The 23,581-nt window shown below is 32.6% G+C and overlaps 1 protein-coding gene across 1 annotated transcript in view; it reads right to left on the bottom strand.

Annotated features, from left to right (window-relative positions):
* Positions 1-4,797: 4,797 nt before the first annotated feature.
* LOC145306694 (serine/threonine-protein kinase pim-3-like) overlaps positions 4,798-23,581 on the bottom strand; it is a 49,438-nt gene continuing 30,654 nt past the window's right edge. The window contains exons 4-9 of the mRNA XM_080148997.1: positions 17,806-17,965; positions 17,527-17,573; positions 12,541-12,595; positions 11,153-11,254; positions 8,767-8,920; positions 4,798-8,621 (exon numbers count right to left, since the gene is read on the bottom strand). Coding sequence (XP_080005123.1) covers positions 7,802-8,621; positions 8,767-8,920; positions 11,153-11,254; positions 12,541-12,595; positions 17,527-17,573; positions 17,806-17,965 — 1,338 coding nt within the window. The 3' untranslated portion in view covers positions 4,798-7,801. The remainder of the gene's footprint in view (positions 8,622-8,766; positions 8,921-11,152; positions 11,255-12,540; positions 12,596-17,526; positions 17,574-17,805; positions 17,966-23,581) is intronic.

Below are 23,581 nucleotides of genomic sequence, written 5' to 3'. Positions count from 1 at the left end.
ATAATTTTTATTTAATTAAAATGAAAAGAATGAAAACTATACACATAATAGATACATGCTTTTTAAAAATATTTAAAAAAATAAGTTTGAATAATCTTATATTTTATCATATTTGTATATGTGACAAAAAAAAATTGTTGTATTGCGTAAACGTTTGTTGTCATCTTTCACTATTTAACCCTTTACAGCCAATTTTCTTGTGTTAAAAATAAGTGATGGAAAACAAGCACGATAAAGTTAATTCATTGATATATTGTAAAGAATTAAGTTTTTAATGAATTAATTTAGATGAAATCAAAAGGCCTAATTTTACTCTATACCAGAATACTATATATATGAAGCAAAACACTCTAAAAGCTAAGAATTTTACCCAAATAAAAAAAGACCTTTTGCTCTGATCAAAAAAGACCACAGCAACAGTAAAATTAATTTTTAAATCCACTAAAAAAAGTTTATTGGGGACTTAATTCAAATTTAGGCTCTGCAGTTTAATTCTACTGGTGTCATAGTATATTTTTGATATATGTTTTAAAAATAGGTTAAAAACAGTTTAATGTTTATGATAATTCATATTAGATTTCAGCAATGTGAAGCTGCTTTGTTTAGGAGTGAGGGGGTGTTTGAGCTAATACTATTCAGAATCAAATCTTTAGTGGTGAAGCTACTCTATAATTCACTTTTTCTGTGTGTTAGTTAGTCCGTAACACTAAGGGGAAAATGTAATTTTCTTAGGTCTTATTGGAGACAGCTGAAATATTCAGTGAAGATTCTTTTGACATTTATTCTTTACAATGCCTTTTTGTCTGTCTGTTGGTCATGCTTCAAAAGACATATTACATATTCTCTCCTCTCATTTGTATTTGTTAAGAAAACTTAACATCTGCTCTCACTTTGTGCATTTGACCATTACAAGATTTTTTGTGCTTTGCTACTAATGGTTGTTGTCATAAATGTTTTATTTTGACAATGATCAAAGTATAACCCAATAAATTTTAGCATGTTAGTTTGTTCTGAAATTTTTGCAAGGGGACACTTTCATGAATAAAAATATATCACAAATTCAGTTTGTCAAAAATATTGATAAGAAGAATGTTCATAAAAAAATTTTTGTTCTGATCCCACAATATAAGTTTCAAGTTAGTGTGAAACTGCATTTTGATACTCCGTGCATCATTTTACCCACAAACCTGTCGCATAACTCTATTTTTAATTTGAATCCCAAAAAAGCTTGGGTGTCTTTGATTTTTATCCTTATATAACAGTAACATGATGGATATTTATCTATTTGTCTCAAAGGATCTCGCTAACTGCTAGACAGATATGGTTTTTCTTTACATTAAAGCTTTATATACATATGTCCTGGCCATGTTTATAACTATTTTGGGAAAGGGTACCTCCACAATATAAAAATTGCTCCTAACAAAAAATAACCCTCTAAAATTTTTGAAAAACTATGATCTTAAGTGTAGTTGCGACTCTCCACCCCCCCCCTCCCCTTCCTATCCCCAAGTGTCCCTAGAGGATTTAAGGGTACGTAGCCGCTAGTCCTTATATGGAAATAACGGGATGTATGTATATCTGTCTCTAGCAAAGGAACTCGTTATCCACTGAACAGATGTGGTCCTTGTTTTTTTTTTGTAAAACTTAAATTAAAAAATAGAGGGGATTAAATTCTAGTGCCCATAATGATTGCTGGGGGCGTAGCGTTTTTAGCATGGCAAGCATCGTTTTAGAATTAAAAAGAAAATAAATGTTTCAGTTAATAACAACCCAACAAATAATGTCTATAGCAATTTGATCAGCTGATTGGTTTGAATACTAGATGTTTTTTTAAGTAGCGCAGCTACTCTATATCTAGGAAATAAATCTAATTTTGCTTAGAATTTACTTTTAGGTGTTTTAAACGTTGTAAATTGAAGATTTTATTTTGATAATTAACATTTTACAACAATACCCTCTATAAACTGTGAGGAAGTTTGATAAAATTACGTTTATTTTGCAAGCTTTTTTGAAAATACTTCATTATTTTTATAATTCTGACAAAATAGAATTTCTGTTTAAGTAAATAACATGGCCACAAAAAGGTTTAAGCAGTTATTGAAATATTTTATTACCATTCTTGCTAATTAAATAGTCGTTAACTATGTTTAATTTGCATTTTTTAAAAAGACAAGAAAAATATTCTACTTAAATGCTACTTTTATGAAGTTATCTTAAACCTTTTCCAAAAGTTTATTTTATAAAAATATTTTATTTTCCATTGATTTTATTGATTATATAGGTTAAAAATATCAAAAGTATTTTTTAAAGGCTATAGATTAATTTTGATTAATTCCGATTTTTAATTTTTTTATTTTTTTTCAAATCTGAAAGAATATGCCTGTCTTTTTAAAGAATAGATTATATAAAAAAACTAAATTAAACATATTCAGGCTATCAAAAAGTTAAAAATATTTTTTTTTTACTATTAAATCGCTAATTTTAAAATCATTAGATTTTAAGCTTATTTTGCATGGAAACACACTTTTTCAGTCATTTCTTCTCAACAATGGATCTTAAATGATTATTACTGAAAACTTTTATGAAAATGTTATTAACCAAAACTCCAAATAAAGGAAATAATTGCCGTTTGCGAAAATGTGTGCAAAAAGTTGCCAATATCTCGTTAGAAGGGACTTAATGGATTTTAATTTTTACTGCTTACGACTTAGTGGACTATAAACTATTAGAAAAGTATCACTTCAAGGTGGAATTTTAAGGGTCAACTTTTTTTCTTTTAAAATTCGCAGTGTACAATGGATGTTAATATACGTACGTGGAAATTATGACGGGAAATATTGTCATTAATTTAGATTGCTAACATGGACATCATTTTTTGGGCAGTTCGATCACCCTGCAGGAGAAAGGGGGATGGGTAAAGGGGGTGGATGGGGAGGATCATTATTTAAGCCAGCTACAAGTTTCACTTTATTAGTGTACGTGATAATCTTGAATAAGATAGAAGAAATAAAAAACCCTTTTAAAGTAGGTAATATTTGACTACTTGTTCACGCATCTATAGTAATCTGATATTTCATTATTAGTAAAGGGTGTGGGATGGGGGGTATATATATCCCCACAAATGTGTCGAAAATATTCCCCCCATTTTTACATTATACACGTTTTCAGTACTTGTAAAAGTACTTGAAGGGGAAAGAGTTTTTACATAGTAGTAAAGCTACTCTATAATTCCAAGCAACATTCTGTTTGTATGTTCGTCCTTTTTGCTAATGTATCCGAAAAAGATAGAAAGCATGAGTTATCAAATTTTTTAGCTGTAGTAAAAATATAAGTATAATATACATTGAAAGATATATTTTCTTCTCTACTATATAAGATAGATTTCTCCTTGAAATATCGAATCAGTAACTCTAAAACTTAATTTCCAAGCCTGTTTGTTTGTTGTTAATAAATTATTTTGTTCTTACTAATTTAATAAATTATTTTGTGATTATTAACTTTGCAACTTATGAATATTGTCATACCTGTTTTTATTACTTTTTATGTATATTTAACATTGTGTTTTGAGAGATATAGCTACAGGTATTTTCAAACTGATGGGGGGGGGGGGGGGGGGGGTTATACCCCAACCTCAAATGTATTTTTGTAGATTGGGACTTAACCCCCCGCCTCCAAAAGAGCCTGCAATTTATGGCGCTTCTCGCCTTGGTTCAGAGCCCTTAGTTCTCACAAATCACAAATCATGAAGAGTAAAGTTTTGCTACCCTGTAAGATTTGTTGTAGATTGAATGTAATTTAGAATGAGAAATAGTCTTCATATTGAAATTTATTGAAAATATTTGTCACTTTTACACAAAGTGCGTTGTTTAGCACTGCTTACCCCCCCCCCCCCCCCCTTATTTATTTGCATTAAATTAAAAATAATAGAAGGGGTAGTTTCTCGTTTGTGTGTTAATTACTTTTGGGTTTGGTTAGGTTGAGTTATATCGTGAATTGGGTTGCCTCACAGGGTTCGGGCACCGCGCAGGTACAGGCCTGGTAGAGTTATTGACTCCTCTAGGGTAAGCCAAAAGAAGAAGCTAACCTCCTCTTTACTTTCAATTTGTTTCATAAATAAAGGATTGAGCACTAAATATCTTTCCAGAAAAGGCTTTAATAAGACTATAATCCACACCTTCAACCATAAGAAAGCTCCCCTCTTGTTGTCCTGAAAACAACCCTATGAATCAAAAATCCTAAAATGGGTTATTTTTTTGGCAAAACCCTGTCCAGGCAAAGCTCTAACAACGTTGGCTCTAAGGGCACTCTACAAGAATATATATACCCCGCGACCGTGGCTCAACACGTAGCGCATCCGCTCGTCGTCGGGAAAGTGATAGGTTCGAATCTCGATCCTACACCGCGTCATAACTAAAGACGTTAAAAATGGTTCCCACTGCTACTATGTCAGATGCGCGACGTAAATAGTTAGAGTGGGGGGGGGGGAATGCCTTGGCCCGAAACAGGCGCAACTCGCTACCATGCACAGTTGGGACTTCGCAGACAAAGGTCGTGCATCTCAGAGAGTTGGTTGTCTGATGGGTGAATGGGCGCTTTACACCGCAATCATTATTGTATGTATGTTCCAAGGTGCGTGGAGAGAGGTCTAGTACCCGAAGCGACACCTATAGCCCCCTAACTAGTCCTAACTCTTAACTCTACAAGAATATGAATATTATTGTAAGGCCATACAACAATTCTGTTGGAAGAGTTAAGTCAGTCATTCAGTGAGGGAAGCGGATACTTATTACAAAGAGATTTTCTTCACCAAATCTTTATTTCATTATTTACAGCACAAAAAGTACAAATTAAAAAAAAAATTCACAAAAACATTTTTTTGTACAAAAAATAAAATATTACATTGTTCTTTTACTTTTAATTAAAGCTTTATAAGAAAGCGCAGATATTCTAGAATTTAAATTAGAACAAGTCAAAAATAAAACCGCCTAATGGAAGAATAGGTTTTTTATTTTATTTGTGACGAATATTTAAATTCTATATTTAAATTCTAAAGCCAGACGCTGCGCCACTTTATGAACAGACTTGTTATAAAGAATAAAATCATTTTAAATTTTCATTATTAAGTATTTTATACTTTTAAAATAAGTAAAGAGCGTTTTTTTTATTCAAAATATAAAAAAATGATTGTTTTTAAAGTTTCATTTTAAATCGGGTTGATTAGCAGAGAAGGAGACAAGTAATTTTTTTTATAAGAAAAATAATAGAACATAAAAGAAGAATGATAAAAATTGAAAAACAAGGATGACAACATCCATCAGTAGCCTAACTCCTATAAATTAGAAACAATTTTTAAAAATTATTTCTTAATTCATAGCTTTTTTGTTCTACTATTTTATTTACAAAATATTTGTCCCTGTCTCTAATCATATTTGGATTATTTTTTTTGCATTTTTAATTTTCATTTTGCAACAAATCTGTTAATTTTACATTTTATTAATTTTGATATTCAGGATGTTTCTTTTAAAAAGTTGTAATGAGTTTGATTTGTCCTCAAATCAATAACATATTATTGAGAACGTTTTTTGTAGATCATCCTGTATAAAAATAACGGATCACTATAGGAGGAAAAATTACACTACAGTATGAATCAATAGAAAAATCCCCTTATCTCCAAATGAAGTAAACAATTATACCTAAACTCTCCTCTTCAAATATATGTTCCATTCTTTTTTTTTGGGGGGGGGGGAGGGAAGGGATAATTGAGCCTAAAAATTATGAATCTATGACCCTTCAAAATATAAAAATGGGAGGTCTTTTAACTGTTACTACATTTGAAGAATCGTGGATTTAGCCAATTCTTTATTACCATGCTATACAAATAATTAATGTTTAAAAATTATTTAAGGTACTTTTTTCAACCTTATCTGCATATTTTACACAAAAAAAATACTTAAAAGATTGTTTGTATGTCAATAATTTATGGAATTTTTCATTGGAACTGAAAAATAAGAAGCTGTGTTTGTTTAGTGCCTTAGGAAAATGGGGAATGGGGATATATGTCTATCTATCCCCCATTTTGTTAGGGCCCTATAGGCAGCTACAAAAATAATTCACAGTATTATCAATACATAAATGATACAAGTAATTTTTAGTAATGATTTTCAACAAAGTTTGTCAAATTAATGATTAACTTTTGCTTTGTAATACAATTTGTAAAAGCTATAAAAGATTTAATATTGATTCAAAGGAAACAAATTACTATAAAAATATGTTTTAAAAAAGTTTTTAACAAATGTCAAGTTTTCAGCAACCGGGATTTTTGTTTTCATGTTTTAACAAATTTGATAAAGAATTAATTTTAAGTTAGTAAAAACTTAATTTTAACAACAATCATAAAAAGAGATCAATTATAACTAAAAATTAATATTTTTGGACAAAAATATTTTTGTCTCAATTTTTTCAAGTTATTTTCAAATAATGCACAAAACAAATTATCTAAAATTGTCATTTATACAAAAATGCAATTTAAAACATATATAAAATGCCTATAATTTAAGAAAATATTAACCCCTTTAAAAAAATCTAACTGAATATGTAATTAAGATAATTAAATTCCTAGTGTAAATTTTAATTAGTTCAAAAACTAAATTGCTTATCTAAAATTAGAAAATCTATAATAAATGTTTCTATTTTTGAATTGTTAACTAATAAACCTAATGTAAATTTTAATTTAGAATTCTAATTAATTAATTGCTAAATACTATTAAAATCATAGGAAAAAAACAAGAATTTCTAAAATATTTTTTTAACTGATCACAGTATAAAGTTTACTTTTATCTCTCCACCAAATATAAAAACAAATTACAACACCAAATATTTACACAAATTGCATCCAAGAATTATTAATAATTTTTTTTCTATTAATTAATTTTATTTTTTTAAATTTTTGTAATATGGCGCATTTTTATTTTTATTTAATTACTTTGGTTTATTATAGAGGGGTCTAAAATGTATTTACAATTTGAATAATTAATATTTGTGACAAGTATTTAGATGACTAGTTCAGATTGTTCAAAATCATTGAAGATTAAACAAATAATAAGTTTCAATAGCTAAGGGAAAATTTTAATTTTAAAATCTAATTAATAATTTAACTTAACAAAAAAAATTTGTGTTAAAAATTAAAGTTTTAACAATTTTTATAAATGGCACGACATTGAGTTACTATTCACTGGGTTCAAAGACGACATTGGGGTCAAAATCTATTTAACATGGCATTTAAATCACTAGATAACAAATTGTTTTATGTATAAAAAGCTTATTTTCTACATACCTTGCCATATTCTTTAATGTTATTGCAATTTTTGGCAAAAATTTTTATGTACTTTAAAAATAAGTTAAAATCCTAGCTGACAATGGATCTTTTAAGCTGCAAATCTATAATTTTTAATAACCTAAATTGTTATTTCTAAATTTAAATAAATCTAAATTATTTGACAAATAGGTAATTGATTAAAATGAGGATCTTTTCTTAATTGAGATCTATTAGAAGTAACAAATAATTTTTAAAAAACCTAAATAAAAAAAATACCCTAGCAATGTATAATTTTTAAAAAATTTTGCATAGCACATTTATTAAGTTTTGAGATATTTTTTCTAATTGCAATTTTGGGATATGAACACTTTAAGTAGATTTTAAGTAGTTTTTTAGAATTATTTTGACATAATAAAATATCAAAATATGTTAATTTAACTAATATTAATGACTAGCATGGGTGAACACAGACCAAATTGGGCTGTGTTATGACTTAACTTTATCAACAAGATCAGTGATCTCCAAAGGACGGGAAGCTGAAGTTGCAGAATTGAGAGCAGACAAGTGATCAATCACATGCACGCGAAGAACAGTTTGATTAATCGTTGACACTGAAGGCATATTTGACCCTTGTAGTGCCACCTTTCTATTGCTACAAACACTATTTGTTGCATCATAGTTGCACATACTGTTATTAAATACTGGCATACTGTGTCTGCTACGTAGCATGGCAGATGGCCCACTACTACTGTTAGCTGCAAAGCGCAAATGCCGCGTAGATGAAACAACTGGCCGAGACGACGACATTAAATGGCTGCTGTTAATTGTGGGAAGATCAAGACTGTGATGTGTTGAAGACACTAAATGTGACTGCGGTGGAGTGGATTTGTCAACAATCATTGGTGATTGACTAAGCGATGAATCTGATGCATTTGAGGATGCCACCGATGTATCTGTTTCCATAACATTTATCGGGCTACTTGTGGATGATCCCACTGAGTTAAGACCATCGTCAAGATGTTGCCTGTTGTGATGGTTATGATGTGGGTGGTGGTGATTGAGATGCCGATTGCTATGAAGATAGATATTGTTGTTCGCCGCAGGTATCGGGACACCACCCATGCTGTTACCTGGCAAATGATTGCTGGTGGTTGCAAACAACTGCTGGAGGTCGCCAGCTGTACCTGGTAGCATCAGAAGCCAAGGATGCTGCAGGATTTGCTGCAGCTTGATCCTTTTGCTCACATCTACCTGGAGGCATCGGTGGATAAGGTCTTTCACCTGGTCAGATAGACGAGTGCGAAATCTGAAATAGGACAAGATTAGTTTCCATGAAAACTTATGCCTTATTAAAAAAATATGTTTATTCCCATTAAATAAATTTTCAATTTCAATATAAAACTTTTCAAAATCAATTAAAACCGGATAATGGAACCAAATACAATCTTTACCTTAGCTGAGCGCGGCAAATTTGTGCATCACTTTCAAATGGAATATCTCCGCAGACCATATCATACAGCAGTATTCCCAGGGACCAGACAGTAGCCGGGTCACCATGGTAGCAGCTGGTCTCTATCCACTCTGGCGGGGCATACACTCGGGTACCTAGATAGATAGATCAATAGTTATATCGTCGTTATTAACAATGAACATTTACATAAAACGTAGCTAGGTGAATGTACTAATAAAATCAGTTAAATTAACCTTCGGCCCTTATTGCATTATTCTTAAGATAAGAAAATAACAAGTTTGATTGCAGCGAAAAGTAGCAAAGCATTTAAAACAGAAAATTTAATACTTTAGATATATTTAAAGAGGATCTCTTTCTTTTGCTTCTTGACTGTCAAAACCACTTCCAAAGATGAAAGAACAGTCGACAACTAAACAGGTACATTACTCTTATAGAGATGCATTGCTCAAGTAAAACTGCGCTTTAACTGAAATATATTTATATAAGATTCTTATTTGCACTTTTATGATGCATTTAGAATTTATAAACTCGGGTTAAAATGTACGTTTAAAATCGATACATTGCACTAAACATTGTGTCATAATGTCTTTCTGTCTGACTTAGGTACGGCTGTTACAATGTATGTTTAAAAGTCTACAAATAGCCGAAAATCTTCCTGGGATTTAAATTTAAAAATAAAGTAGCCTAAAACCATCCCAAGACCTATTTATGTGAAGCTTAAATAAAATGGAAAACTCAGTCTGTTCAATAGTTATCAAAATATTCAGCTACAAACAAAAAAAACAGACTACTTAATATATAACTAGCGGCTACGCCCCTAACATATAGGGGATCTGTATTAGAAGGGGGCAGAATGTGCAAGAAAATAGCTTAAAACCAATTCAAGATTAATTTATTTCAAGCTAATCTAAAATAGAGAACTCAAGCGATTTAATAGATAAAGAGAACTTACAGGAAAAAAACTTACTACTTTATATAACAGAATTGTACTTTTTATTGATTCATATAATAATTAATTTGTTTGCCAGTTTTTTTTTGTTATCAAGAAAAAATTTAACAAAAAGTTTATCCTTGAGTTGCGCAAGGAACAGTCATATTCATATTTTTATATAATCTTTGGGCCAACAAAACAAGAATTAATCCTTTTTTTTATTTTCCTTTCCGTGGAAAATGTTCTATAAACCTTTATATACATGCAATACAAATCTTTTAAATTTTATATTTCAACTTACTTCAAAATGCTCCTTTTTTGAAATTTGTAATGCCCCTTGCAGTTGAAAAAAATAACAATTTTCAGTATGGATTCGAAACCGATAAATATCCGGTGGATTAGAACCGGTTCTCAGCCATATCAAATTACAAATAATTTTCCACTATTATTAAAATAAAAGTCATAAAACTGACGATGCGATGGATAATTATTAATTTCTTTATTTCTAAACGTCCTTGAATTTGGTAAAGAGCAAATAAAGACGTTTTTGCAATACATTTTTTGTTATAGGCAAATTTTTTATCAGCTAAGCATACATGCAGGGTTAAGGGATTATGTAATTTGCACACAAAAAAGCAACAAAGCTATTCAATATGAAAAGATTATCCGTAGCTCGTCATTTTAATTATTTGACAAAATTGTCTAAATAGGATCAGAATAAGAATAATTTGATGCAAAAAAATCTGTCAATTAAAAAGAAATTTGCCAAATTTACTTCAATGATAGCCGAGAAAAACAATAAATTTTCCCAAGAGCGGTACGGACTGACGGACAGACAAAATGCATTATAGAGTAGCTTTTCTACTAAAATTCTAAATCAATTTACTTATCCTTTAAATTCTTTTTTTTATGAAAGAGATAACAATATTTGAGTAAATTAATTCATTATTATAATGTTTTGTAAGTAAAGGCTAATGGCCTAAAATCCTCTATAAATCAGTGAAATTGATCTACGAACGGTTGTGTATAATATTTATTTCTTGAATATTATTTCTAGCGATTCCTGTTTAGTTTAGGCAGTAAAAATTATTGACACCGACACTATATAAAGTTTTAGCGGTTGCGCCCCTAGCAACACAGCAATGTGCATACTTTCTAACCAAAAACATGGCCGGATTTCCCTCCCTCCCCCCATTGTTTTAATATTTGCTTATTTAGAGAGTATGTGTCTTTGAGTGATGAAATAACTGCCCTTTCGTATAAAAATCTGTACATTTTCTAACCAATAATATGGCCAGGTTGTCCATTTGGTTAATTACGAGAGTATGTAACTAGACAATACCCAACGGAAAAAATGCGAATTTGTCGACAATTTTTTTTTGCGAAATAATTGCGAATTCACAAATTATAGATCTATCTATTGTAATTTACTTACCATCAAAGTCCGTGTATGCAGAGTCCTTGTATACTGCCCCGGAACCGAAGTCGATCAGCTTCAGCTGATGCGTTCTCAGGTCAACTAGAACATTCTCGTCCTACAGAGGGTAGATTGTCAATTTAAGACAAACCACTAAGCCGATATGGTTCTCGCATTCAGTTAAACTTCTCATAGCTTCAGGAAAAGGTTATAACTATTTTTGGGGATAATACCTTCAAACTCTTAAGAAAAAATTGCCACCCCCCCCCCTTCCCTTAATAGGCCTTTAGGGGCGGAGCCGCTAGTATATAAATGTATATATAGTATATACAGGGTGGGGCAAATAAGACCGGACAAACTTTAAACGGCCATAGCGCCAAAACTACTTGACCAATCAGGACGTTTGACCACACTATAAAAAGCTTAGGTAATGACCTTTTAGCAAAAAAAAATTTTGGACGAAGATAGACGTGTACACCGAGCTGGCCGCGCATATGTACAACAAGGCAGATTCCAAATGCGCCGGTGGTTAATTCGCAAAAACACATAACGTAGGGTCCGATAGGGAAGGAGTTGGAATCTTGACCCAAAATTTTGTGGGTTGTCTTTGGCGAATTGAGACACACATTTTGCTGTGTTTAAATCCATTTTAGCTCAATCCTAGCCGAAATGAGATCGATTTTTCAAGATTTTGAGCCTTAAGAAATCACAAACAGTAGGGCCCGACAGTGAAGGAGTTGGAAATTTGACCCAAAATTTTTTGTGTGTCTAAAGCTCATTGAGACACGCATTTTGAGTACTTAAAGTCTACTGTAGCTAAATCCTAGCCCAAATGAGAGCAAAAACATAGATTTTGTCAATTTGGCGGTTACTCATGTTCCTAAGGAAATGTGGCCTCCCAGCAGCCCGATCTTAATTCAATGGACTTTTGGGCCTAGGGCTACTTTGAAGCATGCACCAATAGACGTGCCCATACCACAAAGACCTCCCTCATTACCACTATCAAGGAGAACTACGCCAGCTTGGACAGGTACATTTTGACCTGGACCTGCCGGCGGTTGAGGAGGCCGGTAGAGGCGGTGATTGAGGCTGGCGTCGATTTTGTTGAATTATCTACTAGTCATATACCTATTTTGCTTGCCAGTTTTTAAAATTCAATAAAATCTTTAAAATTGACGATTTTATGTTTATTTGTTTAGAAGTTAGAATTTGTCCGGTCTTATTTGCCCCACCCTGTATATGATGCTTTGCTTATAACAATTACTTAAACTTCCTAGAAATAATCAATCTATTATGATCATTATACGTACATAATAAATTTATGTTCAAATAGTGTTTTAGATGGACATACGTACGATCACAAGTAGGTAGCTTCGCTAAAAATTTGTTTTTGACAATCTGTTCCTTGATATCTCTGTGGAGAACACCTTTTTCGTGGCAGGCCAAAATTGTTTGAACAATCTAAAAAAGAATAGGTATAATAGTTATTCATCGCATCGTATTATAGACAGCTTTCTGCAGACAGTAAAATGAAAAATTATAATATTAAAACCAGTTTTGTTAGCCCCTAGTGGCCTAATAACAATTATCATTGCGTCGAAGCTCTAAATTATTAGTGCCTATAAAAAATGACGTCATACTGGTCTAACAATAGTCAATTAAATGTATACTGGCCTGCAATTGGTATTTTATTCTGTGTATTTCATTGGTATTGTATGACTTGGAAAGGGTTGTAAATTAAATTAATTACCATTGTCTTATCCTTGCATGTAAAAACTCCATATACATAATAACTACTTGGAAAATCCGTGTAGAAATTTGATACAAATTCCGTGTACTATTACCAAATCTTCAACAATAATAGCCTGTCACAATATAATAATCCTTTTTATAAAAGTAACAGGATGTCCCTCTGTCTATTAGTAAAAAAGGATCTTGGTAACCACTGGCTCGATAAGATACTCCTATAAAGTGTAGCTATTGATATTTTGGACGGTCTAATAGACATATGAAATAACTTTATACAATTTATCATTAGAAAAAATGTAAATCAAATTCAAAATTTTAGGACAGGCTAGCGTATACAGTATGACCCTCGAAAAAGTATTATTTAGCATCTGCAGCCCATATTTCTCAATGAATTATTAAAAAATGTGGTATTATCCTCTTAGAAATATTTTTCTCAATATTGAAAATTTGAGTAACCCCCCACCCCCCCCCCCCCCCCCGACAGCGAACTATGAACTCTGGCCGCAGCGCTCGGCTCCCTAGCCTGCCTAGCCGCAGCGCTCGGCCCCCTTGCCTGCCTAGCCGCAGCGCTCGGCCCCCTTGCCTGCCTAGCCGCAGCGCTCGGCTCCCTAGCCTAAAACCTAACCTAACCTAAAATAGTTGTTCGTCGGTAGTCGGGGGGGGGGGGGGGGGGGGGTAGATATACCACACTTTTCTGGGATCTTGCTGAGTCAAGTATCAACTGTTGGGAATATCAAAGGATGACTCCATGCAAAATTTGAGCCGGATCCGGCCAAAACCGGCCGTGAATTTTATGAAAAACCGGTTTTTTCCGGTTTTTAAGGGGTATATGTAAATCGATTCAGCTGGAGCAAAACCGGTTAGAGGTACAAAAAATTTTACTTCACATGAAATTTAGCCAATGCAATTGCCTACAAAAATGTACTTCATCATCAACTTGATTGGACAACTTTTTCCTCTCCTAAATGTCCATTAAAACCTCGGAAACGGCAAAAATCGCCAAAAATCACGCCTTCGGCGGCAAATGACGGCTAAACGGTAAGCCGGAGGCGAATGAAACATAAATAAAGAGATGTCTGCCTCAAAAAGTTGTTCAACATCAAAGAGATGCTTGAAGTCTCTAAAACGACTCCTTCCCCTCCTTTAAGGGGAAAAACTGAAAAAACGTGATTTTCAAAAGTATGCCCACTTCGTGGGTGTGGGGGGCACTGAACCCGTCACCCCAGGGTCACCAAATATAAAGTCTAGGCGGCCCACAATGCTGAATTTTCACGAAGTGAAAGTCTTGTGTCATTATCTCTTATAAGAAAAAAGTTATTAATTAATTAAAATTTCAAATTGTGATATTTTGATGGATTTCTTTGATGAAATGACAGGCCGGTCAATTTTTAGGCCATTTTTTGCGGTTTTTGGGCCGTCACGCCCAAACGGTTTGAGATAATCTCACGGGACCTTTTGCCCAACCTAAGTCTGGTTATTTGTGAGGTCTAGGAAAAAAAAACAGACTTACGCAAAAGATTATAATTATAATCTTTACACAGAAAAATGGCACGAGGTGAGGGTTTGAGGGGGCAAAATGAGCCGACCAGCGATTTTTGACGGCACGCAGCGACGTCGTGCTTCATCCAATCCGGGATTTTTTTTTCTTAGACCTTACAAATAACCAGACTTAGGTTGGGCAAAAGGTCCCGTGAGATTATCTCAAACCGTTTGGGCGTGACGGCCCAAAAACCGAAAAAATGGCCTAAAAATTGACCGGCCTGTCATTTCATCAAAGAAATCCATCAAAAAATCACAATTTGAAATTTTAATTAATTAATAACTTTTTTCTTATAAGAGATAATGACACAAGACTTTCACTTGGTGAAAATTCAGCATTGTGGGCCGCCTAGACTTTATATTTGGTGACCCTGGGTTGACGGGTTCAGTGCCCCCCACAACCACGAAGTGGGCATACTTTTAAAAATCACGTTTTTTCAGTTTTTCCCCTTAAAGGAGGGGAAGGAGTCGTTTTAGAGACTTCAAGCATCTCTTTGATGTTGAACAACTTTTTGAGGCAGACATTTCTTTATTTATGTTTCATTCGCCTCCGGCTTACCGTTTAGCCGTTATTTGCCGCCGAAGGCGTGATTTTTGGCGATTTTTGCCGTTTCCGAGGTTTTAATGGACATTTAGGAGGGGAAAGAGTTGTCCAATCAAGTTGATGTTGAAGTACATTTTTGTAGGCAATTGCATTGGCTAAATTTCATGTGAAGTAAAATTTTTTGAACCTCTAACCGGTTTTGCTCCAGCTGAATCGATTTACAGATACCCCCTAAAAACCGGAAAAAACCGGTTTTTCATAAAATTCACGGCCGGTTTTGGCCGGATCCGGCTCAAATTTTGCATGGAGTCATCCTTTGATATTCCCAACAGTTGATACTTGACTCAGCAAGATCCCAGAAAAGTGTGGTATATCTAGGGGGGGGGTACAAAATTGAAAAAAATTGAAAAAAAATTTTCTAAGAGGATAACGCCAAAAATGTATATGTCCTTGTTCTCTATAGATTTCCACATAGGTAGATATCAAAATATTTTTTTCTACTTCAATTAACAGCTGAGATTTTTAGAGCTAAAGTTTTGAAAAAGTGCCTGAGGATAAAGTAACTTTTCAAGAAAAATGCTTTTTTAAAGTGAAATGACGTGTTTTCTTCACAATTTCAATACTTTTTATAAAACTTATAAAAAGATGTATCCAAAAAATTTATTTCATGCTGAAAGCACTTTTTTCACTTGTTCTAAAAGACATTTTTAGAATAGTGTAAATAGCAAAAACACCCTTACACAAGGAAATCCTATAAAACATAGTATCAGATTAAAAGTTTATATAAACAGATCAAACTCTTTTTATTTTATTAAAATAAGTTAAAAAATAAAAAAAATACAGCTAAACTTTTATTTAACATTTAACAATTTACATGATTTTTATGTGTCTTTAAGTAATTTGTATGTGAGGGTGTGAATTTAATGGGTCAAAGTAGCACTAATCCTTCCGGTTGTAAGCATAAATTGGGGAGGGGTTCATTCCAGGTCATATTAAGAAGTAGGGGATACTATAAGGTTTGTGGGTAAATGGTAATAAGAAAAATTTTAAAAAGTAGTTTTTTATATGTAAACTAACATTTTTTAATGCAATAATAAATGTATTAATTGTAAACTTGCTCTTTTTTCTTATTTGTTTTTTAATTGGTTAAAAAAAAGTAATATACTAATAAAAAACTAAGAAATATTTAGCAATGTCCAGTTTCTCAAGCACTTTTTCCAAACTTTGGCTTTAAAAATCTCTGCTGTTAATTGATGAAAAAAAATAATTTGATATCCTCTTATGTGAAAATTTATAGAGAACAAGTACATATGCATCTTTTAATATTTTATTGAGAAATATGGGCTGCAGATGCTAAAAAATACCTTTTCGAGGGTCATACTGTACATTTAGATGTTTGTATAAAACGTCATAAAAAAAATTAAACCAAATTGTAAATTTTGGGACAGGCTAGCAAACAATTGTTGGAGACATGCTAATGGAAATACAAAAGAACCTTATACAACTCGTCATTAAATAATTAAATTTTAAAACACTGTTTCTTATTTTGTGACAGGCTAGCGGACACATTAAGGAGGTTTGTACAACACGTCATTAAAAATATTGCGCACAATTGCAAAATATACATTTGCAACATGTACGTATGCAATTTTTTCAGAGTAGTAGGTTATACATTTATATGAAATAAAGCATATTAAATCTCGTAAACGGCCTAATTATAACAATATGATTGTTACTTTACTTATTTGGGCAGGTTTAAGGCTAGTTAAAGTCAGGAAAGCAGGACATTTCTTAGATTCTCAGGAGAATTTCCCTACTACCCCCCCCCCCCTCCCAAAAAACAAACAAATAGTCAGAGATCAAAAGCGATACTACAATGGCCGATAAATTAATGTACAATTACATTCCAAATGATGATACACAAAAGTACCCCTTCTGTAATTAAAATTAACGTTTCGACATTCAACTTAATAATAACGAATAAAATATTGATCACAAAACTTTTGGGGACTGGTGTAATAATAGAAAGCCAAATATCCCCATCCTCCCTGCAAAAGTTAAAATTTACTCCAAATTCTTTTTAGGAAACTGGTCAAGACTTCAGTTGCGGATGCATTATAGAGTTGCTACGCTTATAATAACATGTTTCTTATAACATTGCAACCTGATATTATTCACGTATGTTAACGTCACGTGTTAAAGTAAGTTTTAAAAGACAAGTTTTTTTGTGTAGATTCCCATAGGCATGAGGCAAAATTAGTCCCTAAAGTTTTATAGTAACGTTTTCTTTTATAGTATTTTGCTTTGTTGACTCATTAAGTTTAGTGTCCAAACGTTTTAGCCACTTTGTAATCTACTGATGGGATAATTTTGTGTATCATCATTGGGGATGTACAATATACATCAATTTATCGGCCATTGTCTTATCCCTTTAGATCCCAGCATTCTGTATCTGAAATGGCAGTATGAAATGAACGGATTTGAAGGCTGATCCTAATCGGTCCAGCCAGTGGTTATTGAGATAAAATTTCTGTGTTTTTGAATTTCCAAAGTATTTTACCTGTATGAAAAAGTTTCTTGCTAGTTTTTCTTCTAGAACTTTCTTTTCTGAAAAATAATTCATTATGAATTTTAATAATACGAATTAAGTAACGACCAATTAACTTCGCAAAAATATTAAATACTTCTATGTATAATCCATATTGCAGTTATTTTTATCCATAAGAAATATATACAAATTAAAGCTAAAAAATTTTCGAGTAAAACTATTTCTTTCTCGCCACTCCGCTGAAGAAAGGGATCTATGAAGAGTTAAGGCAAGGGATGGTAAATTGATTACCTGTAATAAAATCAAACAGGTCTTTACAATTTTCCGGCCTCTCCATGACAATTATAAAGGAATCTTGTCTCTTGTAGTAGTCGAGCAGCTTGACCACACCAGGTTCACCCTCCAGCCGTTTCATCAGGCATATCTCCATTGGTAGTCGTGTGTCTCCAATCTGAAATATTAAAATAAGTCACCTGGCGGATTTACTTTGAACTAAAATCTTTGAAAAGTGAAAAATATCTATCAGTAGAATAATATTCTGTTCTGAAATGTGATTTTAAGTCATCTTGCGAACAAACATTGAACTAATATTTACAAAAGTTAAAATCTGAAATATTAAAATGAGTCAACTTGCGGATTATTTTTCAACTGAAGTCTTCACAGCATTTGGCAAGTGCTTTAATAGCACATTCAGTTTGTTTTAGCCATTTTAGAGATATTTAGCTTCCAAAATATGTATTGATGGAAATCTACTAAAGTGAAACTTGTAGCTGTTTACAATAACGATCCCCCAATCCACCCCCTATATCCCATCTCCTGATCTCATATTGAATGAACTATCTGACTAATAAATGTTGGCACCTTAAATTTGTCATAATGTCCACGTTTATTCTATATTCATTGCTATCACATGATTCTATTATTTATTTGATTAAATATGATTATCAATGACGTTACTTTGTTGATTCAAGAATATTAAAACATCTGAAGTTTATCTAGTTTTTTTTCTACTTTTTCTTCTTGTTCTGGCATTGTCACTAGAGGCCTCTCAACGACCCCACTCATTTTTCAATTTTATTTTTTTTTAATTTCGGGGGATTGAGTCATTTTTTTAGGGTCAATATCTCTTGAGAGGTTGATGTTACTTCCCCCCCCCCCCCCCCAAATACTCATAAACTTTTCCAAGACCTAGGAGAAGCTACAAATTGTAAAGTAGAACGATATCGGTTGAGCGGTCAGCGAGATCCCTTGGCGCAAACAGACAGGCAAATAAACAGAGAACATTCTGTTTCTTTTTTTATGAGGATAAAAATACTTCTCAACTCAAATGTTCTAATATATCTATTACCTATGTAACATTTAAAGTAGTACGATGTCTTCCGTCTGTCTGTTTCTTAAGATCTCACTTTTAATTAATTCATAGGAGCTTTTTACTGATTCTATGACAATTTAAATGCATTTTCTCGTATTCATTCGAATCCGGTGGACAGGAACCGGTTCTCATCCATACGAAAAAACTATGTCTAGCATCGTATTATATCCAGCTTTCTACGAATATAAAAAAGTACAATCATAAGATTAAAACCAGTTTTTTTAGCCCGTGCCTTAAGCACCCCGGGGCTAAAAAAACTGGTTTTAATCTTATAATTGTACATTCTATATCCGCAGAAAGCTGTTTATAATACGATGCGAGAAATAACTATTCTGTTATGTCACTTGAGGTTAGTAGCGAAGCCACTAGTTATGATGGAAGTAAAAATAAAATATGACTTTTAAGTACAACGTCATAAAATATGAATGATTCACTTTTACTTCTTGCAAGAACCGAAGCTACTTTATAATCATGACATAATAATGTATAGATCTATTTATCTATACTAATTATCCTGCGTCTGTAACTTAACCTAAAGCGCATCCACTCGTTGTCGGAGAGGTGATTGGTTCTAATCTGGCGTCATAACAACTTGCATTATAACATTGAAGATGTATGACAATAATAGGTGAGTGAAGAAAGTCGATCAAAAAATCAGCATGTTCCGTCAAAAAATTAGAGATTATCCATCTCTTTTTTAGGGGTTTTCCTTCCCACCCCTCCTCTCCCCATCCCTCCTTTTTATGACATCAGAATTTTTTTGAGCGACTTTCTTCACTCACCAATTATAGTAATAGAAGGTGGAATGCCTTGGCCCAAAATAGGCGCAATTCATTACCATGCACTGCACATCCAGAAAAAAGGTCATGCAATCAAAGTGATGATTATCAGGACGGTAGTGCCTTGGTACCTACTAGAAATTTCTGGTCCTGCAATGTTATCAACCGTCCCAAGAGGTATTTTTCAAGTATTTATAGTAAAAAACAACTAGTATTGCAATTTACTGTATTATAATTTACTGTTCATTATGTTTCCATTGGTTTGCTACTTTTGGATATAATAGTCCTTCTTGTACTTTTAAGTACAAAGTAATGAACCAAAAAAGATATTAGGTACTAATAAAAAGTTGGATCATAGAAACTAAAATTGTGGATGACAAACTAGGGGCCCCTAGGGGCATAGCCGCTAGTCCTATTATAAAACTAGCATGATGTCTCTGTGTATCCGTCGAACTGTAGCAAAAGATCTCGCTAACAGATAAATCAATATGGTTCTTCTTTACAGTAAACATCTTTTAGGCCCAGAGAAGGTTTATGCCTATTTTGGGATAAGTTAACTCTACTTTCACTAGAAAAATCTTCTCTAAAAAAATCCCCCCCCCCGCCCCCGAAAAACAAAACATTTTTAAACCTTTATTGTTAAACCATTGCAATTTTGTCCTTTAAAATCTAATAACTTGATAAGAACATTACAAATGTGTTTTTTCAACTTTAACTACTTTTATAACAACCTATAAAAAGTATTAATAAAAAAATTTGCAATAAAAATGTTTTTTTTTTGTTAAAAAGGTAAGAAAATAGTTTAGGATATATCCTGCTTATACTAGTTAGTTTTTAGGCCTCCGCAGGGGATAGGGAGCTGTTTTTTATGCAAAATTAATTAATAATAGAGGAACACTAACTAATTAACTAACTTACATTGTTTCGACATACGTCAATATCATGTCATTGTCTAAAAACTAGGCATTTTAAGAGATAAGATAAGGGACGATAAATTGATATACATCCACAATGATAATAAACAAAATTATCCCTTCTGTAGATTGAAATTATTAGTTGAAAAGTTTGGCGACTAATAGTTTATAACCAACCAATCAGAATTCAAGAAAAGTACCCAATGATTTTGAGGCAACAAAAAGTGAAACGGGTAATAAAACTTTGGGTACCAGTGTAATTAACAGTCCAATGTCCCCTCCCGTCCTGCTATAAACCTATACCTACCGACTAATTAAATCTACTTATTTTCAAGAACATTTGTAAGAAATCTTTGCTGGAATTCCCAAATCATAATACGTAGAAAAAAATCACATGTAAAAAGATGTGCTTATGCTCAAGGATCTAAAAGGATAGGACAATGGCCGATACATTGATAAACATCCACAATGATGATACACAAGATTATCCCTTGTGTAGGTATATTAAAATTAGTGGTTGAATCGTTTGAACAATCAACTTAACGAAAAAAACAATCAAAATTCACTGTAGTCCCAAAGTTGTTAATGAAAACATTATTGTAAAACTTTGGGGACTAGTATAATAAACAGCCCATTGTCCTGCATATTTTGTCATTTCGTCAGTAGCGAAGCTATTTTATTACTCACTTTGTCAATCTGTCTGTCTGTCTGTCTGTCTGTTAGTGGCTTCGTATTTAATTCTATTATATATTTTTCTTTCTATTTTAGTGTTTTTCAAGTTAGAACCAACAAATTTTAGTTTTCAAATCTTCCCAGGACCTATTAAAAGCTACATTATAAAGGAGAACCGTATCGGTTTAGCGTTTAGCAATCATTCTCTGTCTTTATTTGCCATTCATTGAAAAATCTTTTAAGATAATTAGCGATAATTAAAATAGGAAGTCAGTGTATTTTAAGAATTAATTAGTAGATTTTAAAAAAAGAATATAACAAAGAGTTCAATTGTTATTTAATCTTATCTATCAATTTATCGGTAATTCCTTTATTTATCTACTAGCGGCTGCATCCAAGACTTAAGATAAATAGCCTAGATCCATTCCAAGACTATAAATAAAATAGCCTAAAACCACCCTACAACCTATGTAAATATTCCCTGCAGTAGAGAACTTAATCGTTTAAGTGGTTAAAAAATCTTTTGAAAAGTTTCTGTTTATCTTTTTTACTGTTTTGTCGCCCTCCTACCAACTAAATAACCTAAAACCTGCCCTGGACCGATACTAAAATACTACGCTAAAACAATCATTTCAGCCGTTTACAAGATCCTTTAAGACATACAAATACACACACACAAACACCAACACAATCTATTACTTTATAGAATATTATTATATCTATCAATCTACAAATTCGCAAGTTAGTTGAGTGTTGCAAAAGTCTATCTATCTATCTATATAAGCTATATTTGTTTTTGTTCAATTTATGTGCAGAAAAGGCATGGATTTAGGAAAAAGCAAGTTGGTCGTTGGCTTTTCATAGTGGAGCTACTTTATATAAGCAGCTGTGGCTTATGTTCGTGTGTCCGCAGCGTGAAATTTTCTCTTTTTCCAATTGTGTCGCCTTAAGATCAGCATATCTTTTAAAAAGCTTCACCATTTGAATAAAAAGAATCTTAAAGCTTCCCCTAATAGTAAACTTCAGTAAATAGGGGTGGTACTGCCCTCTCTCAAAATAGCAATAAACCTTTCCAGGACCTACAGGAAGAGCTACAATGTAAAGGAGAAACATATCGGTTCAGCGGTTAGTAAGATTATTCTGTACAAACAGACGACCTATTACTACAAATCTGCCGTTGTGATGATTTACCGTGATGACCATGTACTAAATCTAATGATGCACGCTTTTAGATAGATTGATAAATATATGCAGTAATAGATAGATAGTAAATAAAGGGGTACAGTATAAAAACAAGGACAATCTCATAAAATAAATGCGAGGAGACAATAAACTGACAAAAAATTAATAAACAACAAACAATATTTTGTTCAATCAGGGCCAACAAAACTGGAATTAATCATTTCATTATTCTTTTATTATCCGCAGAAAACTGTCTATAATACAATTGGATCAATAATCTCTTTATTAATAATCTTAGTCTGTAGACTTATTTATAACAGAGAAATTGTTTGTATGTCCACTGTTTTGATGTAAATCTAAAGAGTAGATTCGCTAAAAAAAACTGGCCATGTGCTAAATTCAGCATAATCATGAAAATTGACAAACATTACAAAATTTAATTATTGCAATAGAAGGATTTGAAGGTGCTTTTCCTCAAAGAGCGCTGTAACCCCCTTCCCCCTTATTTTTGAATTGTTTTTTTTGCCTTTTGACGAACCCCTAACATTTCAGAACCTTTCCTTGCACCAACTCTGTTGGGCCTAAACCTGTGGTGAACTAGACCAGCGGGGCTAACCAATACAACCTTACCTAACCTGACCTAAACAAACCAACAAAGGAAACTTAATAGATTTTTCTTGTTTTATTTATTGCATAGATTTTATTTTTTGGTGACTCGTATCCCCTTTCCCTCGAAAATAATGCAGTTTGCAGTGCAGCATAGTTGTTTGCAAAAAGTCTAGCCACTTTTTTTTAGCAAATAATTTGCTGTGTAAATGGATATAGGATAATACGTGGATATTTTGACACGGGAAACTTTGACGTCAATTTAGCATGCTAATATAGATCTATTTATTGGTCAGATCGTTCACTCAGATCGGTCAGATCGTATGAAGGGAGGGGATGGGGTAATGAGGGTGGATTAGGTAATTATTACTTTATCAGAGTAAATGAAAATCTGGTGCAACATCCAAGTGATTGTATATCGATTGCTGAGTACAATTTGAACGGTATAAGGTCATCTTTTCAAGCATTAAATATGACTATTTATTATTTGTTTGTTTTTGAGCAGCTATTTTTAACGTGTTTACGTTCTTTTTTGCTTCTTA

The sequence above is a fragment of the Acartia tonsa genome, chromosome 14, assembly GCF_053477335.1.
Source record: "Acartia tonsa isolate MP-2025a chromosome 14, ASM5347733v1, whole genome shotgun sequence".
NCBI lineage: Eukaryota > Metazoa > Arthropoda > Copepoda > Calanoida > Acartiidae > Acartia > Acartia tonsa.
Note: the sequence above shows the minus strand (reverse complement) of the source record. Positions and strands in the feature narration are given on the sequence as shown.